Source organism: Cricetulus griseus (assembly GCF_003668045.3).
Source record: "Cricetulus griseus strain 17A/GY chromosome 1 unlocalized genomic scaffold, alternate assembly CriGri-PICRH-1.0 chr1_1, whole genome shotgun sequence".
Classification (NCBI taxonomy): domain Eukaryota; kingdom Metazoa; phylum Chordata; class Mammalia; order Rodentia; family Cricetidae; genus Cricetulus; species Cricetulus griseus.
The window spans coordinates 10443722-10466617 of record NW_023276807.1 but is presented as its reverse complement, the minus strand read 5'-3'; the positions used below and the strand labels follow the sequence as shown (position 1 = coordinate 10466617).

At 36.6% G+C, this 22896-nt stretch overlaps 1 protein-coding gene across 14 annotated transcripts in view; it reads right to left on the bottom strand.

The window, feature by feature from the left end:
- Positions 1-5981: 5981 nt before the first annotated feature.
- The window catches only part of Tsga10 (testis specific 10), an 84564-nt gene continuing 67649 nt past the window's right edge, over positions 5982-22896 (bottom strand). For all 14 annotated transcript variants that reach the window (XM_035452735.1, XM_027386825.2, XM_027386822.2 and 11 more), the window contains 5 exons: positions 18300-18509; positions 12695-12897; positions 11222-11326; positions 10767-10913; positions 5982-6928 (listed from right to left, as the gene is read on the bottom strand). In XM_035452735.1, coding sequence (XP_035308626.1) covers positions 6904-6928; positions 10767-10913; positions 11222-11326; positions 12695-12897; positions 18300-18509 — 690 coding nt within the window. In that variant the 3' untranslated portion in view covers positions 5982-6903. The remainder of the gene's footprint in view (positions 6929-10766; positions 10914-11221; positions 11327-12694; positions 12898-18299; positions 18510-22896) is intronic.

Here is a 22896-nt window from a genome sequence, read left to right as displayed (position 1 = left end):
GATATGCATTCCCATATACATAATTAAAAATAAAAAAACTTAAAAGTAAACCAATCAGGGCAGGGCTTGCAGATGGAAATGTTAGATTTGACCATTACACAAATAGAGAGAAAGCAAACAACGGAACTGCTTCTCAGGGTTCCAAGACATTGAGCTTAGTTGACAAAAACTTCAAAAGATATTTCCAAGAACTAAAAGAAACCATGTTTAAAGAATTAGAATAAAGGACTGAGGAAATAGCTCAGTCAGTAAAGTATTTGCTGTGCAAGGATGAGTTTGAACCCCAGAACCCATTTTTTTTAAAAAAAGCCAGATATGGTGGTACTCAGTTGTAATCTCAGGACTGAGATGGAATCAAGTGGATCTCTGAAGCTCAAAAAGCAAGGTGAACATAACCTGAGGAGCAAGACTCAAAGTTAACTTCTGGTCTTCATACACATGTATGCACATGCACCTACACACACAAACACACAAGTGTACACACAAACATACACACAGAATTAAAATATAATGAGAGTATCTCATAAAGTGTGAACTGTAGCAGGCTTTCTCTTGGGCCACCAACCAGCTGCCAAATTACGACTCAGAGACTTAATATTAGTTATCAATGCTTGGCCTTAGCTTATGTTTTGTTTCTTGCTAGCTCTTATAACTAACCTGTTTCTCTTCATCTATGTTTTGCCTGCTCTCAGGCCTGTCTAACTCTCCTTAATCCTGGAGGTTACCTCTCTGATTTACCTTCTATTACTTTCTCTACTTACTTGTGTTTCTGAACCTTGACTGTGAACTCATGAAGAGCAAACACTGTGCCTTTTATCTGTGTATTCCAGGTGACCAGAACTCAGTAAATATTCAGCAAATATGTAGTAAAGATTTTGTATGAACCCAGTATGATTTTGATAAGAAGAGATCAGAACTTTCTAGGGATCAGATTGTTATTATTTTTTAAAGGCACAAGGTATGAAGATATGAACAGCACAAATCTATACAGTAAATACCTTGGGCTCTAAAGGAATTCATTCATGCTAACAATGGAAACCTTGCTGGCATCTAGAAGTGTTGTTGGTCACTGAGGTCTGAGGAAATAGGGCAGTGAACAGGACAAGGCTCTCACAGCCTGACAGCTGAACTTTGAGGCATACTGGGAGGAAGAGGGGACTCTGTTGATGCTCTGAGAACTGTCAAGATCACCACTGCCATCCAGTTCTTTGCTCTTCTATGTTGCTAGTCTCTAGTCCTGGCTAACATCCCAGATTGTCTTCTCAGAAACAAACTGATCAAATCCAGTGTTTTACTTCTTCAACAAATGAATATTATTAGCTTTTCAGGGTGTTAACTTTTAAGGAGTCACCTTTTTATTTATATATTAAATTTATATATTTATATATTAATTTACTTATATATTAAACTTCCTTCAAATGGTTGCTTAGTTTGTTTTCTGTTACCTTTACAGAAGACCACAGTTTGGGTAATGCATAAAGGAAAGAAGTTTATTTACTATTGTCTGGGTTCTTAAGCATCAGTAGAGAGCTGTTGCCCACTGGCGAGTGCTTCCTTGCCACATTGTAATACAGTGGAGTGCATCATGTGATAAGAACACGGGAATATGTATGCTTAGGCCTCCCTTCCTCTTTCTACAAAGCTGCTAATTCTATCAAGAGGGCACTTCCCTCATGAACTCAGCTAATGAGAACTGCCTCACTGAGGATCCACCACTAAGTACCATCAACATACACATTTGAGGACTAAGTGTGTGACACCTCAAACTACAGGAAATAACTTCTTTTAATTTCTTGAGGATCAGCAAATGTCTACACACACACACACACACACACACACACACACACACACACACACTGCTTGACTACCATCATTTAAAACACAAGTAAATCGTGTGTGTGTGTGTGTGTGTGTGTGTGTGTGTGTGTGTGTGTGTTACCAGTTACCATTATTACCTCTCATTGTAGTCATTTTAGATCCTCAAAAAGGTTAGCTGGCTAGGATCTCTCTGAATAAATTTATCCCTTAAGTATTTTTTTTTTTTTTTTTTGTTTTTCGAGACAGGGTTTCTCTGTGGCTTTGAAGGCTGTCCTGGAACTAGCTCTTGTAGACCAGCCTGGTCTCGAACTCACAGAGATCCGCCTGCCTCTGCCTCCCGAGTGCTGGGATTAAAGGCATGCGCCACCAATGCCTGACTCCCTTAAGTGTTTTAAATGGTCTAAATATCAGCAAGTGCAAACAAAAGGAACATGGAGCTAGGTACTATAATAGTTAATATTCACTGAAAACTTACTTTGTGCTTAGCACCTTCTTAAGCTCTTGGGTTTAGACCCTGCACACAACACAAAAGTGTCTAACAGTGAATAGTCCGTGTTCAAAGACAAAAGTTGAAAGTAGTTCCAGATGATAGCCAATGATGTAAACTGGGCAAATACATTTCCAATTGGCTTGGGTGGATATGGAGCTGTATAATTAATTATACCTCTAAACATCCTCACAGATGCCACAGGCTACCCAAAGGTGTAGTAAGCACTGGATGTTCAAGTAGGCTATTTGACCTGTTTCCAATTATTGACTATCTTCTCAGGATGGGACCAGGTTTGTTTAAAGAGCATTGTTGATAACAGAGCAAAGTAACTTTCACTTATCCAACATGATTCTGAAGTTACCACCATGGCACACAAATGTATACAATTCATTTCAGTAATACAGACTGGGAAAGACCAGCTATTGTAATTGTAAAAAATTTAAGGGACAAGCTGCAAAGCCAGAAAAGAGATAAAATGGTATAGTGGGAAAGCCACCTATAGGGCTGGAGGGATCGCTTAGCTGTTGAGAGTGCATACTGTTCTTTCAGCACTCATATTGAGTGGCTCACAGCCACCTGAAATTCCAGTTCCAGGGGATATGGTACCTTCTCCTGGACTATGCAGGCACCTACACGCATACATGCCTTCATAAACAAATAATTTAAAAAGTAAAAATAGATAACTTCAGTTTAGGGGGTCCAATGCCGCCTTCTGGTCTCTGCATTCACCAGGCATGTATGTATGTGGTACACATACATACGTAAAGGCAAAACATTAATGGATATAAAATGAACAATTTTTAAAAAATGAATATAAATCTTTAAAAAAGTGAAACAACCTATAGTTCTAGAAATTCATGGGAAGCAGCAAATAAAACTGCTAATGTTACAAGGAAAAATTTAATACAATTTGAAATATGTGCAATATATATCATAGCATGTGTAATATGAGACAAGCATATGTATTATAAATCTATTTAGTTTGTAAAACTCATAAGAATTGGTTACAGTCCGGAAATTTAGTTATAATGTTTAATTCTGCTTTAGGCACATTGCTGGTGCCCTAGACCAACTAATATGATTGTATTTTTCTGTGAAGGTGTCTAAATTGCTATATAAAGTGAATCTAGGATTAGGAATTACTGAATAGGACAATAATCAAATGATATACTTCTTATTATCTGCATCACATTCCAGTCTGCAGTGTAAGAAGGCAGACTTAATATACTATAGCACTTCATTGCCCTGCTATACATGCTATTTTTATATCTACCCAAGGAATCACATTATTTGTAATAAGAACTATTACCTTCAGCATCTTACATAATTCTTGCCTAATAGGTCACGTTATTACACAAACATACTTGAATATATTTGATTGCACATTATTTGCACAGTTGGACATGTTCCTTATTTCTAGGAATTCTAACCCAATGAGGTACCCCTAAGAGAAACAGCCCAACACTTGATTATAACCATACTCTGGCTCGTCAGCCTTGTGATTTCAAAACGAGTCTTTTCTAAATTATAATGTACCTATGGAATATGTTCCCTTAAAAATAAACAAGACATTTGTTTCCAATTCAAGAATTTATTGCAAGAAGGCAAGTTCAAACTGACCCACTGAAACAGCTTGTCAGGGGTAAATTCTGAATGGTGTTCATGATGCAAGGCTGAGAATTTTGTGGAAATCATATTTTAAGACAACCGCTTTGGAAGCTATTAATAAATATGTTGCTTTTTTCAATTCAATTGAGAAATTACATAAAATTTAAAGATAGTTTAATTCACTCTGGTTTTGTTGAAACCTTTGTAGCAGCAAAGGAGTAACATATATAGGGGCTGAGAGTGTGAGTCAATTATCCTGAGGTTTTTATGTTTTGTGGTACAAGAACAATTTTCTTCACTTTTTAAATTAAGATCAGAGAAGGTTTAAAAAGTTAGCTTATGATTTGTCTTTGAGTAAGAGCTTATGCCACTCGATGATATCTGACAGAGGACTGCAGATTGATGGACTGTGAGGAGTTTTTTTTCAACTGGAAGCTCTCATCTGACCTTAGCATGGTAAATGAGTCTCATCAGTTTAGTTATAAACTGTTTCTGATCATGCAAGAAATGCAACTTTGAGCACAGCATCTGGGAAGTCAAGGAGACTCTATTAAAAGTCAGAGCAAGATTGTCCGGGATGATGCATTGAAGGCAGGAAAAAAGAGCAGCCACTGATAAGGGCCCTGAGCATCAGAGTCTCAGGACTGTATTTACATTTTTTGTTAATTTCAACCTATGTGTTATGTAGTTGATACTGTCTGAACACTATTAACTCATTATTCCTACTGTTATTAAACTCTAATAGCTGGGGACAGAATCTGGACCTTTGGATATTGAGGCAAGCACAACTATTGAGCTACATCCATATTCTCTAACAATTATAATCTAAATATCAAAAAGGTAACTTCTATTCCCTTAAAAACTCTATCTTATAAACTCCAGCACAGATTCTCATGCTAATGACTTCTACTTCTTAAAGAAAACTGAATGGTGGTTCATATTAAAGAATTCCAAGGGTGCCTAGAATTTCAAACTAGGCTTTTTGTAGAAAACACGTTTTTTGAAATAGGTTCTATATAGCCCTGACTAGCCGAGAAGTCACTACATAGTACAGGCTGGCCTTAAACATTTGGCAATCATCTTGACTCTGCCCCCAAGGATTATAGGCATGTCTAGCTCAAAACTTCTGTTTAAATTACTTTTAAATTTAAATTACTCAGTGAGTTAACAATTCTCTTTCTCAACACACTTTCTACAGCAGGAGTAGACATTTTGTATTGAACATAACATTTCTGAGCCTAGAGCCCTTTTCAGGAGATTTTTGTTGTTGCTGTTATCTAAGAAAGAATATGTTTGGTATTTTGTGTTTGCAACTAGGCTCTACCACATCAACAGGCTATTAAGTATTTATGTCAAGTGACAAGAATTCCATTTCAAACAAATATTCTTGAATATTACCTTAATAAAAAATCTTGTCTTTGAAGTTTTAATATAGAACATGGGTGAGGTTTCTCTTGCCTTTAGACAACAGTGGTCCCTTTGTATGTACCATAAATTTTTCCTTTGAAACAGTTTGTAACTAGTGGCACAAGTCAAGTACTGTACAATTTTAATCAAGTATGAAAATACTTTCTCACACACTTTATTCTCAGGCCCCTCTCCTAACAGCCTGTACTCTTCATATGACCTGGCAAGTGTTTTCTATAGGTGACACTCAGCTCTTGTTGGTTGTCTAGGAGAACAGATTAATATTAATGCTGTGGTGATCTAGTGCCAAGGTCACTGGATCACCTACCAGAGGTTAATTCTGAAATATGTATATCAGTATGTTATTTGATATGAGCAAGAAAAGCTATTCTGCATGTTATTCTTTAAAACATTTATGAGCAGTTACCATACTTTATCCAATTTTTAGTCAGTCTGTAATGATTGTCTAAAACTGCATTATAAGCCTGAAGGTTTTGGAAAACCAAACTAAAGTAAGTATATGACATGAATTTATAATAAAGTGTCAGACCACTAGTGATTATGTCATGATGAAATACGATTTCAAGAGGCCACTATCTCATCACTACTGCCATATCGAACAATGACTGATACAATGAGAAACTGTCCATCATATGAATACTATTAATGACAGGGCTTGCTTTTTTATTAAAACGTAAGAATACAAATAGCTTATATCAGTAAAATACAGTAGCATTCAGGCTCTAATATCAACATTAAATCAAAGCCTATGGACAGAAAAGAGACTTAAGAGATGCAGGTGAGGGGAAGGAAATAACTGTCATTCTAGATTACAGACAGCTGCCACAGGCAAAAATAATAATAATAATAATAAAATGGCAATTAAGTTCATTGCACTACTTTAATGTTTTGAAGAAAACCTATTAAAAATACAGATTTTTAAAAATCTTACATTTTGGATAGATAGATCATCACCTACCTTTCTAACAACAGTAGGAGCAAACACAATTGTAAAAATGCATGGTACTTGGGTTGTGTGCTACAACAGTATGGACTGGGAGTCGCGGCACACTCCTACTTTGAAGGTAGATTGTGGCATGGAAGTTATGTCAGGTTGGTTCCAAAATGCAATACTGGGTCCCAGGCCAGTGCTGCTAGGCTGTGCCCATTTTGGCACAGCTTTCCCAGCCATGAGAATATAAAGCACAAAGAAAAAAATGTAACCAACCAGTCATTTGAGACAGCAAGAAAGGAAAGGAAATCAGTTTTGTAAAAACACTTTTCCCTCTTTTTCAAGCTTCTTTATTTACTCCGGACAGTTAACAAAACAGTGCTCAATAGTGAAGTAAGCAGATTTTACACTCACTATTACTGTGTGGATAGAAAGAGCCATATGCATTTTTGTTTGCATACATCATCCCAGATCGCTGTGATATGGCACTCCAGAACAGACTCAGAGGCACAAGGTTAATAAATACATTTAACACTGTCAAGCATTCAAAAGATAAATGCAATCAAATAGCAAAAAAATCCGTTTGTATCTGTGACCTTTCCAAAGCTGTGGAGAATCTTTTCACATGTCAGAAATCTCTATAGCAAAGATTCCTATAATAGAAAAAAAAACACATTAAGGTTTTAAATGAAGTGACTTTATCATGTGTAAAAAGGTATATTATGCATTACTTTAGCAGTGCTTGGGGTTTTCCCCTCAGCTTCTGTGAAGGGAAATGAATATAGTGAATTTGTTTATAAACCATGGTATATTCATGCCATGGAACACTACTTTAACATAAAAAGAAATACTGAGATGTACAACTTGGATGGTTGTCATGAATGTTAAGCTGAATGAAAAAAGTCAGTTTAAAAGGTTGTGTTCTATGCATGACTGGATTTGGATAGGATCCTCAAACTGACAGAAGTATAGAATAGCTAAGAAGTTAGTTGTCCATCTGATAGGGACACAGGAGATACAGATTCTAACTCTAAAGGGATGGGTATCCACAAGGGAAGATCTTTTACAATTAATGTTTTATGTTAGTAATGGGTGTTTTCACAATAACATATATGTTACTATGTCTTTTGCTGTTTGCACCCCTGCCTCAGTGTCCCCCTCCTCATCTCCCTCTCTGCCATCTGCTTGTCCCTTTATCCCCTAACAGCTGCCCTTATTGCCCTAATCGTCACCCTTTCTGCTCTCATGTCACATGTATGCCTTTCTTCCCATCTCCCTCTAGGTAAGTTATGTGGTGCTGATGGGACAATTCATTATTTAGCTATCCGCAAGTGGTGTCTACAAAGACTGCACATGCATGCGCACACACAAATAAATACATTGGGGAGATACATTGGGAGTGCATTGCAAAAGCCTATGCACTGAATTATACCAGAGCTGATTTACTATTTTGCAAGGTGTTGATGCTGTAGGAACTGGAAAAGCTATATGGGACTCTGCACTACTTTACAGCTATCTCTAAGACAACAGCCATTAAAATTACTTGTGGTTCATCCATACGATGAATATCAAATATTGCTCAGCAGTTAGGAGAGACATGTAAGACTCAAAATATATTATGCTGAGGCTAAGTCAGCACCAGAGTCTTTATACTGTATGATACAACTTATTTGACAACCTGGGAGAGATAAAACGAGTGGCAGAGGAAACAGAATTGAACTTTAGTCTTCTGGAGGAGCAGCAAGCATTCTTAACTACCTAGCCATCTCTCCAGCCTCGGGACAACATTTTAAGTTGACAGTGAAAGAATAATTTTAAGGGGGGGGTGGCTAAGGGTATATTATTAACAAAAGTAACAGATAAAAACAAACCTTTCTAATTATTACAAGAAATTTGATTTAAAAAGAAAATAAATGGAGAAATACAGGAAATGGCATAATACAAAAAGCAAACATGAGATATTGTGACAGATTTGTGACCAAATGTAAGAATTACAGCAACAGTATATAAAGTTTTATCTATTATAATAAATTTTTTTAACTTTAGTAAAAAATTTAAATGGCTTATAAAGCAAAACTCAAATCAATACTTTATAACAAACAGATTAAATAAGACAGAGAGATTCAGAAACAGCTAAGTAAAGGTATTTACCAGGAAAATGGAGACAATAAGAGCAGGATCGGCAGCTTGACTACCATTTTAGACACCAGAACAAACGAATGTAAATATTTCAGAAAAGAACACTTCATAAAAGTTATATGCCAGAGGAAGGATGACAGTTCAGAGTGCTGGTGTAGCAACCAGCAGAAAACCATATATAAAATAATCATTTCCTGTCAGAACTGTGCCAATGTGAGATATAAATACTGGTGCTAGAACAAGAACTAAAAGAAGAGAAGAAAGAGATCAGCAGCAGCAGGCTAGACCTGTGATGATCCAGCAGACAGATGTTATACTTGTCCAAAAGAAAGGTAAGAGCATCTTTCAAATTCAGTTCAGTTCAAGGGCCTATGGACTTTTAAGAGAATAGATGTTAGTGGGAATTGTTCTATTTCTGAAAAATAAATAGAAAATTCTGTCCTTAAAACATATAGGAGATGCAAGTAATTAAAACACATGGCAGACTTTAAAATACATGACAGGTCAAGTAGACAAAAGGTAATCAGAGCCACTTAAAAGATGTACATAAAACCACAAAAGTCAGTGCTTTATAAATATAGTAATGTGCTGTAAAAGAAAACATACCTGCTCCAGTGCACACATTTATAAAAACTGGCCATGTGTAAAACATGCAGACCACAGAGCTCATGAAACAGAAGGGATACAGATAATATTTTCTAGTCATGATGCAAAACTTGCAGAAATAAACAACCAAACTGAAACATAAAACATTCTTCCCTCTGGAAATTACAATATTTCCCATTAACTCACTGGTACAAGTAAAAATAAAATAGAAATGACAGAGTTTCACAAACTAAAAGAAAAACAAAATATTTAAGAATACATGAGATCATTTAAAACAATGACAGAGGGAAATGAAGAATCCTAAATCTCTACCAATTAAACAAAAGAATAGCAGTAAATTAATTATTTCCCAACCCAAAAAGCTAGGAGAAAACTCCAACAAAGTAAAAATAATGCAGGAAAGAAATAATACAAAGAACAGAAATCAGTAAGAGGAAAAATTAATCAAAACTAGTACATTCAAGCCCTGGGGCTTAAGGGGGCTACAGAAAACTCAGTGGTTAATGGGAGCGCTGGCTGTTCTAGAGGACTGTGGCTCATAACCTTCTGTACCTCCAGTTCCAGGGGACCTGATGCCCCCTTCTGGCCTCTTCAGGCACCAGGCACTGGTACACATACATATGTGCAGGCAAAATACCCATATATAAATATTTTTTAATTGGGAGAAAGTATTTTTAATATTTCATTTTTAGTATTTTTAGATTCTTACAGAAAACACATTATGACCACAAATGGTTATAATACAGGTATCAGTGGGTCATGGGGGAACAAAAGAACAAAGCTAAGTCATTCATGAACTTGGTATTTGGCTAAATGCTCTCAGTACTTGGGAAAGGTAGGATACAAAGGCAGAAATAATGGTGTGCAAACAGATTGTGAACTTTTTAATCAGTCTATTTACTGAAATGATGATGTTGCAGAAATGGAGTGGCAGTTTCAGATGCACTCTGGGCTGAGCCAGTGAGTGAGGAGTGTTGAGTACACTGTTGGTGTTGAGCCTCGGTTCTCACAGTAGCATAAGGAATATACAAATACAAAATGGGATAAGACAAGACAGAAGACTGTGATGATGCCTTTGAATTGGAGGTCCCATTTTCTTTTTCAGTGAGAGAGAGACAGAGACACAGAGAGACAAAGTAGGGTGATGGAGGAAAACACATAATAGTGTTAGGTACATGAGGCATTTCTATATACAATAAAATAAATAGGACAAAATTTTAACAATGGTGAATTAAGAGGTGTTTTTACTTTTGTAACTTCATACAAATTTTAAATTATTCTCAAATAAAACTTTTAAACATTTGTAAAACATAACAATAAATCTAAAATGAAAATATAGTAAACACCTTCCTATTTATTCTATCGTGCAACAACAATTAACCCACATTTTATAATAAATGTACATGAAAAATAATACAAAAGTGAAAAGGAATTCAGACTTTGACAACATAGCAGATAGGCTGATGATGCAGTTCAATGTACAGTGCTTGTCTAGCATGTATGAAGCCTTAGCTTTAATTCGAAGCATTACAAAAAAGAAAAGGAATGAACCACTATATACAAATATTAGATAAACCTTAAAGACATGCCATTTTATTACAATATTCATATAAAACTCATATTTATAGATGAAACCCTTTCTTTCTGTATCAATGTATCTTAGTAATCAAGTTTAAATAGTTTCCTTGCTCCCTGAAATCTCACTGTGAACATGCTACATGTGTCCAGGGTCCTGTACACACTTACTCTTCTAATGATCGGTCGAGGCCTCTGTCAGGAGATCGATGGTGAGCACGGTCTGGTGAGTGACACTTTGAATTTGGCTTCACTGAACTCAAATGATAAACATTACTCGAATAATTCTGGCGGCGAAGTTCTTGGACAGCCCTTTCCCTATAGCAAAACAGTGATGCTTTTTAGCTATACATTCATTGACATGAAACCTATCACAAAACTATAGCTCAACTCAAACATTAAAATCTACCCATCATGAAATAATTAACACCTGTAACACCAGCATTCTGGAGGCTCAGACAGGGGGATCAACAGTATTGAGGCTAGCCTGGGCTAGTTCGAGACTTTGTCTCAAACAAACAAACCGAAAACCCTCATGTGCACACACACAGACCTAATGAAATAAAACCTACTGTTAGCTAAGAAACAACATGTTCAGGCGGAGTGTTGCACAGAGATCAACTTACCTTTCAAATCGTTCTGTCCCTAGCTGTCTTTTAGTAATGTCCAAATCTGCTTCCAACTGTGTTACGACATTTCTGAACTGGGCCACGTCTCTACTCTGGATGGCCCTATGTAAAAAGAGTGATGGCTGATTAAACTAAAAATACGCCTGTGACTCCAAGAGTATAATAAACCATATTGGTAATGACATCTTAGCTGGATCCCAAGCACAGTGTAATTTTTGCAAGTTATTCGAGTGTGTGTGTGTGTGTGTGTGTGTGTGTGTGTGTGTGTTGGACTAGCTTCTGTATGTGTGCATATATTGCACATGTGTTGGGGGAGGCCAGAGGCTGACTTCTGGTATTTTGATCAATCACTCTCCACTGTATTTTTTTTTTTAGAGGCTCTCCCAATTGAACCTGGAGTTCATCCATCAGGCTATGCTGTTTGGCCAATAAGTTTCAGGGATCTGGCTGTTTCCACTTCCCAGTATTGGGGCTACAGTTGCATACTGCTGCTCCTGATTTTTACATGGATGCTGGAGATCCAAACGCAGATCCTTAAGTTTGCATAGTGGGCACCTTATGAACCAAGCTATGTCCTTAACCCTACACTGATTTTCAAGGGCATGTTTTAGATACATTCAATGTACAAATTTGAATACTTAGCAATCCCAGTCCTGTTCAATCAATCAAATCTTCTTGTTCCGTTTCTGTACACACAAATGGGACAACATTATGTATCATCTGTCTATATTATTCATTTATGCAAATGTTTTTATAAACATACTTTTATATAAATTTCCCACATTGGTGAGCTCCATGTCACAGTATGTAGCAGCAATCTGAAATGGAATACATCCTCATGGTGAAAGTTCTGCTTCTTTCTTAAGGTGGATTTCCTTTCACCAGTTTGAGAAAGGAACCCTGAGAGACCCTCTAAGTGACTACTTTTAATAAACTTTCACTACCTAGGCAGATATTTCCATTTGAATATCAACCTAAGGGTCTTGGAATTAAAGGCTAGTATTACTGGGTTTTTTTAAAGCAGGCTAAGATAAAAATTCTGAGGGAGTGCTCAGTGTTTTGTGGGTTCAGTTCTTCAGAGCATCCAGTATATAACCTTACAGATACAAGGAACTATGATGCAACAAATGGAAAGACAGAGGGCAAGACTAGACAGCACATAAATGCAAAGTCCTTGAGGTTTCAGAGTGCTTGCTTTACATTTCCTAATGACAATATTTTAGATCAGACTATCTATTATATTCAAAACAATCAGCAGAGATTTTTTACATTTAAAAACCTTAGATTAGAAAAATTAGACCATGGTATTAAATCTTAGGCAAATCACAATACTCCTGATTCTCAGTCTAATTAGTGGAAAATTGTGGACTCCAATCTGCAGATCCCAGCTTTATAATTGTTCTCAATTACGAGGTACTGGGAACAGAGGGCAGAGTGCTCTATGCAGGCGGCTACACTGCAGCAACTCACATTTTGTTCTCTGCCAGACAAAGGTGCTCCTTCAGAAGCTGGATCTCAGACTCCTTTTCTTGCAGCGCTATCTGGGACTGGTACTCTTTGTCTCTGTTAGCCACCAGCAAAGCCTCTAGATTCTGCATGGAGATCCTCTCATTTGTCATCTGACTCCTGAGCAGTTCTATTTCAGAGCGTGCAGAATCCAACTCATTCTCCATCTGTGTGACAGGAAGATACCCATACTTACTCCCATCTACTCACTTAGCCGACACGTTATCAGGAACATGTGTGTTTTTAAATTTCTCACAGTGAAGCTGTTTCCCCTTAACAGCTACACACACATGTAGTGCTGCTTTCCCCACCCCTCAGGCCATATTAGATAATTCACTAATTTAAAAGTTCTTCAATCCCAAACTGCAACCAATTTCTATTTCCAGTTTTGATTCTTTTTATATAGTTCTGCACAACTGACAAGCTGGTGCCTGTGACTCCTGCATTGTCGTGAACTGGATGAGTATATCTAATGCCTTTTGATGTATCCTTGTACTCTTGAGGTAAGGAGTATAAAGAATAGACACACATTCCATCTCTCACATACACCTAGGGAAAACTTGTCCCTTTGAAGGTATCCTGAGCACAAAATAGTCTCAATAAGTGGAATATTTCTTCAAAAGGAGGATTATCAGTTAAAAGAATGATTTCTTATCTGTAATATGTTATATTTTATACTCATTTAAAAATCTAGTTATAAAAGATAAACTTTAAAAGCCAATAAAAATGAAATTACTAAGGGCAGGTACCTCAGTGGATAGAGAGGGAAAGAACTTTCTGAGTTAGATAAATGAAATTGAGGAAAAATAAAAATAATATGAGCAGAAATCTTTCAAAAGAAGAAATACAATTAAATAGCAAACACATGGAGAAAAGGAAACTCTATTCTTGTTTTCTTTCTGTTGCTGTGATAAATACCATGACCAAAGGCAGCCTAGAGAGGATTCATTTGGCTGACATGTCCAGGTGACAGTGTTACTGAGGGAATTCAGAGCAGAAACCATAGAGGAACACTGTTTACTGGCTCTCTCTTGCTCATGCTCAGCCAGATTTCTTATACAATTCAGGGCCACCTGCCCAGGAGTGTCAGCACCAACAGTGGGCTGGGTCTTCCCACATCATTAATTAATCAAGACAACCTTCCACAGGTAAGGCCACAGACAAATCTGATCCAGACAATTCTTCAATTGAAGTGTTCTTTTCCCAGGTTGTTCTAAGGTAACAATAAAGAAGTTTATTTTCTTACTTCTAACCAGAAGTTTCAGAAGTAAGAAAAAGACCCTATCTGGGCCACTTATGTGATATTTTGGACTAAGAATCTGTGCAAGTGAAACCTTCTGTGCTTTTACTGGGACAATGGATGCTAGTGCTCTGGAGAGTATCTATGACTAGTAACAGACCAGCATTATGAAGGTAATATCTCCTGTGGATAGGAACTTATTTACTCAGAGTCAGTCCAAGAAGATCAAGGAAACATGGCAGGTTGGCAGCTGAACTTGGCAATGTGTAAGAGTCATTCACATGGTACTTGTTTTTAAGGCATAAAGGTGTCATGGAAAGGAGCTGGAGCTTTGCCTTGTCTAATAGGGCTGGAGTCTCCCTGAGGGAAGCTAGAAGAGTCCATTGGTGAAGGTCTTGTAGCTTTGGTTCCAATGAAGAACCCAGAGGTTGAAGGGGTCATAGAAACTGAGGCTTAGAACAGTGTGTCAGCATCACAGTCTCCAAAGAAATCCTGGTCTTTAGTTTTCTTGAGATGACTACATAAATAAAAATAAGCTAGAAGCTGGTAATACAAAGAAACATTTTCAATCTTATTTAAAAAGCATCTATAAAAAACCTACAGCAAGAAATAACAACAAAAAAAACCCTCCAGCAACCACTACACTTAATGAGGAACACCTGAGTGCTTTCCCCGTGATGACACAGAAACACCTAGCATGCCACTCACTACAGCACTCTAGTGGGGTTCTATACAGTTGGGCATCATACTGTAATCCTAAAATGGGTTGAGAAGTGCTCTCCCTTATCTTTGGAAGAGTTAAACATTATCTGCACATCTTCAAACACTTAAGGGAATTGACAGCTAAAGCAATCAAGGCCTCGATTTGCTTTCTGGAAGTTTTCAAATTACTATTTCAAGTTTTATATTTTGTTTAGGTGTTTATCCAGTATGATGGTTTGAAACAAAAAGGCCACATAGGTTCACAGGGAGTGACATTATTAGGAAATATGGCTTTGTTGGAGTAGGTATGGCATTGTTGGAGGAAGTGTGGCCAGTGTGTCTCAGATTCTCTTCCTGCCAACTGCCGATCTGGATGTAGAACTCTCAGCTCCTCTCCAGCACACTCCTGCCTGCATGCCCCCATACTTCCCACCATGACAATAATGGTCTAAACCTCAGAAACAGTATGCCAGCCCCAATTGAATGCTTTCCTTTATAAGAACTGCTATGGTCAAGATGGACGTCGGTGTCACACGCCTTTAATCCCAGAACTCAGGAGGCAAGGGCAGGCAGATCTCTGTGAGTTCGAGGCCAGCCTGGTCTCCAGAGTGAGTGCCAGGATAGGCTCCAAAGCTACACAGGGAAACCCTGTCTCAAAAAGCCAAAAAAAAAAAAATGCTATGGTCATGGTATCTCTTCACAGCAATAGAAGACCCTAACTAAGACATCCTGGTTTTCTGCTTTTCCTTAAATCAGTTTAAACATTAGAATGAAAACAATCCAATGAGAATATGGACAAATAACAGGAGACATGTCACAATAAATATAGACATACAGATGGCAAACAACAACATGAAGATCAACTCTGCAATTCAGCAGATAAATGCATATTTAAATCACCCTCATACAGCACTCTACATACATAGAACACTAAAGAAAATATATAAGTGATAACAACAAATTTGAACAAGGCTGTGAAGAAACTAGATCACTTACTATCATTAATAGACATTAATAGGAAAACTGCTTGGAACTTTTCTGGAAAAGTAATCATACAATTAATTTATCTATCACCTAAAAATAGCATTTGTGACCATTTGCAGAGAAACAAAGACTTACACTCATACAACCAAGTTATATAGTGAAACCCTGTTTCAAAAAAGCAAATAAAACAACAGAAACTGCTCACATATGTTCATGGTAGCTTTATTTTCAGAAGTTCCAGACTGAAAATAACCTAGATGATATTCAATGGGTGAATGGCTAAACAGTTGTACCAACATCACAGAATATCATTCAGCAGTAAAAAGTTAACTATGATAGATGCAACAACCTGAATGAGTCTACAGAGTTTTAGGCTGGACAGAAGAAGCCAATTCTCAAAATATATGTATCAGTGATTTCATGTATATTATCATTCTTTTAAATTAATTTTACTTAGCATACAAAGTAGAGTATTTCATTCTATCTATAAATATATATTAACTTTGTTCTTATTTATGCCCCTTACTTCCCTCCTTCATTGTCCTTCCCCCATTCTTACTGGTTCTTGAAATGACAAAAAATTACAGAAATGAGGAACAGGTTAATGGCTGACAGAGGTTAAGAAGCATACAGATAGGATATAGTAGAGAACTATGTAAATCTGCAACAGGGAAATAAGATAGGTTCTGCAATGGAAAGTCTCTTGTTTTCTCCTGGATCAATGTTAATACTATAATCCTATCAGGCTATAGTTTTCCAAGATGTAATCATTAAGGAAACTAGGTAATGGGTACTCTTTGTATAATTTATTAAATTAGATGCAAACCTATCACCTTAAAATCATAAATTGTCTTAGTTACCTTCTGTTTCTATGATAAGATACCATGACCAAGGCATATTATAGAAGAAAATATTTATTGGTGGCTTACAGTTGAGAGTTAGAGTCCATGATCATCATGGTAGAAAACATGGCAGATATGGTGCTGGAGCAGGAACTGAGAGCTCACATCCTTATTTACAAGTAGGAGGCAGAGAGACTAACTGGGAATGGCATGGACTTTTAACACCTCAAAGCCCACCCAAATGACACACTTTCTCCAAAAAGGTGATACCTCATAAACCTTTCCAAATAGTCTTGAAAGCATTGGAACATTAGAGGGTGACCACTCTTATCCAAACTAAAATCCCAATGTACTGAAGAAGTACAAAAATAAAGGGATGATCCTGGCATGTGACATCATAGCTTACTAAAGAGATAAAGACACATACACAAATAGTTCAATGTCACAGCAGTTAATCCGAAGTGCTTTTGAAGTGCTGTGGGAAGAAGAAGCTACAAAACTTACAGTAAATATTTTTAAGATTAAATTGTTAGCAAGCTTTATACAGAGCTCTGCTAAGGTCTATGGTTAAAACTTGAAGATGATTACTAGAGGACTCTACTTGCAAGTGGCATGCGATTTTTTTATAAGCTATGGGCTTATAACTACTGATACTTTGATTTTAATATCATTTCAGTTGTTATAGTAACAAGCTAAGACTTTTCCAACTAGAAAACATGAAGTAAATTTTAAATAAAAGGTTATTATATTTTAAGTTTTAGAGTACCAAATTAATCACTAAGAAGTTCATGGTAAAATAAAAAATAATCAAGAATGAGTGAGAACTTGGGCAGATGGTACTTCACTAAAAGATTAATAGTAGATTCTTATAAAATAAAAGACACATGGTTTTAGTAATAACCAATACCAAGGTGACCAAGATTTGCTGTTATTTCAGTTACACTATATAGTATCTACACACTAAGAGCTGGATTCCATCTCTCCAGATTCATTTCCAGTCAGTTCTTCTTCTTCTTTTTTTTTTTTTTTTTTTTTTTTTTTTCTGAGACAGGGTTTCTCTGTGTAGCTTTGGAGCCTATCCTGGCACTCGCTCTGGAGACCATGCTGGCCTTGAACTCACAGAGGTCCGAGAGTGCTGGGATTAAAGGCGTGTGCCACCAACACCCAGCTAGTCAGTTCTTCTTAAACACATCACCACGGTCACTTAAAAAATAGTTATTTTCATCTAAGAAGCTACATTGAGCTGTCCACCATTGCCTATTCGGGATGCCCCATCTACCTAAGTTCAGCAGTGATTACTTATGGAAGCCTCCTATTTCTCTATTCATCTCAAATTTTTCATATGCCAATATTTGGAGGTCCAGGAGAGCATGTCCCTGTATGGTTTGAATATTCCTAGTGTAAGCACAAAGTATATATAATCAACTGCATTACAACTTAAAAGAACTCATCTAATTATTGGATAAAATTAGCTGAAGAGAATATCATTAAGGTTATAATTTAGCTGAATAAGGCTGTGGTTCTTTGCTCACAGCTATGTCAATGTGTTTTATAATTCTGGCTAAACACAATTGCAAACTACAAGTTCAAAGGAAGATTTTGGGCTTTTTTATGTTCTTGAATTCTTTAGAACACAGCTGTCATAAATTAACCTTTTAAACTTTAAAAATAAAATTAAAAAGCATAATAAAAACAGAATTTAAAGCTAAAAGGCATAAATGTTTGATATAGTATTTTATAAAAAAGCTTTTCGAAATTGTAATAACATTAAAGTAACAGCAATTCTCAATATATTACATACCATTTCTATTTCCTGATCTTTGGCAACCAGCTGTCGATTAAGAAGTTCTTTGCTTGAGTCAAGTTTAATACAGAGTTCCCTCGTGGAAGATAAGTCTGCAAGTGCAGACACCTTTTCAAACTGAACCTTCTGAAGCTCCTCTTCCATCTTCACAAGAGACTTGTGTAAAGTTGAAATCTGGGACTTGTAAGAGCGCTCTGCATTTAAGTGCTGTAAAGACAAGATGATTGTATACACAGATGTAAATATTTTAGCTGTAGGAAAGTCAACATGAACAACAGAATGGAGCAAACCTTTCAGCACTAGAATAGAAGACCTTAGGTGATATGGGTGCTGATGAGCTACACAAAATGTTCTGTGAGAGATAAATTGAGGCTTTAGGTTTCTTTAATAAATCCTATGAGCAGTTTAAAAGATGCAATTAAGATAAAACTGTTTCCTATTAAAATACCTGAAGGTTCAATGACAGTACAATATATATATATATATATATATATATATATATGTATATATATATATATATATATAATTTGGCCTATAGTTTTATCTGTATTTGAACAGTCTACATGGTCTACAACACAAATGCTACTTTTGCCAAAAATAAAATGATAGCCACTGCCACGTTCAGAGAATTTCTTCATACTATCATAAATGAGGACTGATAATTTTCTAACACTAATACTTCTGAGAGAAAAAGCTTCTGAGCAAGTACAAATTAAGCACAACCAATTATGAGGAAAGCATATTTTAAAAGCCATAATATGATATTCAAGTTACATAAATGCTTTCAAATGTTCAAAATAATTCCAGTCCCCACACCTTTCCCCCTTAGCACGATGCTTACGTAAGTGCACTGCCACCTACAGAGAAGTATTTGTTTCCTATAATGTGAAGATAACAGAAATGGGAGGCAAAGACTGTGTGTTCTTTAACAAGTGCTTTTACAAGTATAAAGCACTAAAAATTATTTCTGGCACATGTTATTTGGCCAAAATTCAAGGTCTCCTCCACCCTTCTTGATCTCCCTTCCTTCTGTAGCCATTCTTACTCATTCTTCACATCACCCTTCTAGCCATCCATCTGTCCACCCACCCCTCACATCATTAAAGAATACTTCATATGCTACAGTCACTGTGCCTAGAAAAAAGTCAATAGGAAGCAAAATTACCTCTGCTCTCACAAAACTTTACTACTGAGGGAGTCCTGTATTAATCAAATATATTACAGATGAATGTATAAACACATTAAAAAATTACTTCTGGAAAAAGCAGGAAACAAAAAACTGACCTACCCTGAAAGAATCAGAAAGTCAGGAAAGGCTTCCCTAAGTAAATGACTGAGTAGACGAATAGTGAGAAGAGGCGTTTCAAGCTGAAAAAAACGCAAAGTGCCATAGCTCTATTTGGATGCAAGAAGAATAACATGCCCCAAGAACTGAGAGAAGGCTGGTGTGACTGGAGCTTAGAGTTCACAGAGAAAAATAATAGGAGATGCTTGCAGAACACAATGAGGTAAGGTTTCGTAAGCTCTGATCTCCAGTGGTGAGATGATATAATCAGGCTTCTAGTGTTCTGAAAGATCACTCTGGATGCTATAGGTTCTATTACGATGAGTGACTAAACTAAGGAGAAAAGATTCAAGATAAAACTAAGCAACAAAACATTTTGTTTTGATACAGGGTCTCACTATACAGTTCTGGCTAGCTTGGAACTCACTATGTACACCAGACATAGACCAGGCTGGCCTTGAACTGAGAGAGTTCCACCCACCTCTGCTTCCCAAGTGCCACCAAGCCCTGCAAAAAACACTTTTATTAATTCCACATCTGAGCTTACAGAGAAGAAAGAAATTCCCATTTACCGAAGGGAACAAAGAAAAAGAAGGGTTTTCAGTAGCTCTGCACCTGTGGGCACCAGTGGACTCACAAGATGTCTTTCCTGGTCCCTATAGACTCTGCTTGTACCTGTGTCAGTTGTCTACCTCCATCCTCAAGACAGACTTTCTGGACTCTACAGTGTTTGAAACTCTTTTTGGACATTCTATAACCCATGTACATAAATGTGTAAAGTGTAAAGTACTAATTAATTATTAGTATATAAGAATGGAATAAAAGAACCTGTGGTTGCCATCAGCTAGCTGTCAAGCAAAATTGGTATTACTGGGGAAACAGCAATTAATAAAACTGACTTGGGTTGTGAATGTATTGTTATTCAATGAATTATGACATTGTATAAAGATAAATGTGCTCATATGTATTTACCACATAACACACTTATGACACACAAAAATAGCAACTATACAAAAACGGAATACAAAGAAGAAAAGACTTGGAAAACATACAGAGCCTTCATAATCGGTGGAATATTATCAACTGACCCACACACTTGTACTCTAAATTCCAGAATCTCAGAGAAAAGGCAACAGAAAAAAAAAAACACGAGTAAATAATGCTCAAAGATAGTCTCAATTTGATGAAGCCAAGCAACCCCAAGTGCAACTTATTAAATAAAAGGATTATAAAGATATACTATGCCATTAAATTAACTTCAATGAGGTTTGAAAATTTCTATAAAGCACAAACTATTAAAATTAACACAAGAGAAACAGAACAGGCCCATAATAAAAAGAGTCTGACTAGAAATTTAAATTTTTCCACAAAGAACAGGTTCAGATGAATTTAGCTTTGAATCTACCAAACCTTTAAAGAACTGGCACCAATTACATACAAGCTCTTACAAAAACTGGAAGCAAATGGAACATTTCCAAGTTTTTATATGAAGTCAGTATCACCTGGATACTAAAACCATACAGGTTGTTATAAGAAAAAAAACAACAAAAATTACTAGAAAATCAAATACAACACCAAAAAAGAATAATAATTATACATAATGACCTAGTAGGAGTTTATCTAAGGGGGATGCAAAATTATACTTGATACTATGCATAAAATTTAACCAAATATGGATCAAAGACATGAAAGAAATTGGGGTAGCTGGTTGTGGTAACTAAAGGGTACATTGGATCTTTTAAGGGTGATGAAAATGTTCAAAGGTGTTCGTTTTTTACAGGATCATAACTGTCAATATTCCAAATACCAGTGAATATACATTAAATAGGGAAACTGTATGACATAGGCATCATTCTCAATAAAGGTATTACAAAAAGCAATACTTGAAAATGTGTAAGGTTACAAGCCTGGTGTGGTGGGAGACATAAACAGGAATATCATGTGTTCAAGGTCAGCTTGAGCTATACACTTAGATCCTATCTCAAAGAAAAAGAATGACAGAACCCATGACTAGAGAGATCATAGATTCTAGGGGTGATCCTGCTAATTAGCTAAATGGAAACAGTATCAAACTGCCTTCTAAATATGTATCTCTGTACCCACAGATATGGGCAGCTTTCAGTCCTCATCAGAGGAGTGCCATTGTGCAGTGAGTGGTGGTCAATGTAGAAACTTACAATTGGTCTAACGGCAGAGAATAACTGTCTGGAATGCTCAACCATAACGAGACATGTATATCACACTCTTCCCCTTAAAGCTCAGGAAACATCAGGGAAGAGGGAGGTGATAGACACAAAAATTCCACATACTTACATTTTTAGAATAACTTTTGTTTTTAAATTGACACATCATATTGATGGAATATAATACACACATACAATATACAATGATCAAATCAGGGTATCAACAGTTGTGTGTCCTTTGATATTAATTTCTGATATCAAACTCGATAGTCATTCACTGCTGTAACCTAGAATACTGAGGAATATTATAAGCATTTCCCCTCCCCTGTCGTGCTTTGGTAACTTTGGTAGCCCACCTTTTCTCTAGCCTTCCTTTCTTCTATCTGTCCCAACCTCTACATAAGTTTAAATAAAAATATAGGAAAATGTCTTTCAGGTCATAGAACACTAAGGAATACCTTAGAAAACATAAGATCATAAATTTTGCAAGTAAATGAAAAGATGAATTAACTGTTGAATCTTCAAAAGGGATGTAATCAAGAATATATAGAGGACTCCTGTCACTTAATATGAAACATAAACATTTGAATAGAAAAATTTGCTGGGCTGTGGTGGCGCACACCTTTAGTCCCAGCACTCAGGAGGCAGAGGCAGGCGGATCTCTGAGTTCGAGACCAGCCTGGTCTACAAGAGCTAGTTCCAGGACAGCCTCCAAAGCCAAAGAGAAACCCTGTCTCAAAAAACCAAAAGGAAAAAAATATGCCTCTTTGAATAGAATAAATTTGAATAAAAAATATGGCTGTTCACAATCATTTGTAATTTGTTCCAGAGAATCTGATGCCCTCTTCTGGCCTGCATGGGCCCCATGTACACATACATCCAGACAAACACTCATGCACACAAAATTTTAGGTGGTCAAGAAACATTAAATCTGATAACTTGCTTCTTCATCAGACATGTGCCACCTGCTGCTGTTGAAACAGGCAGGTGTCAGCTTTCTGCCAGGAATTCCCAGCTTCCTGGTGTTTGGCTTCTAGTACTGGTTTTACTTCTGCTGAAGGAAAACATCTTAGCCATATTTGGAAGTAGTTCATTAAAGAGGTCCTCATCTCCATTAAAAGTATTT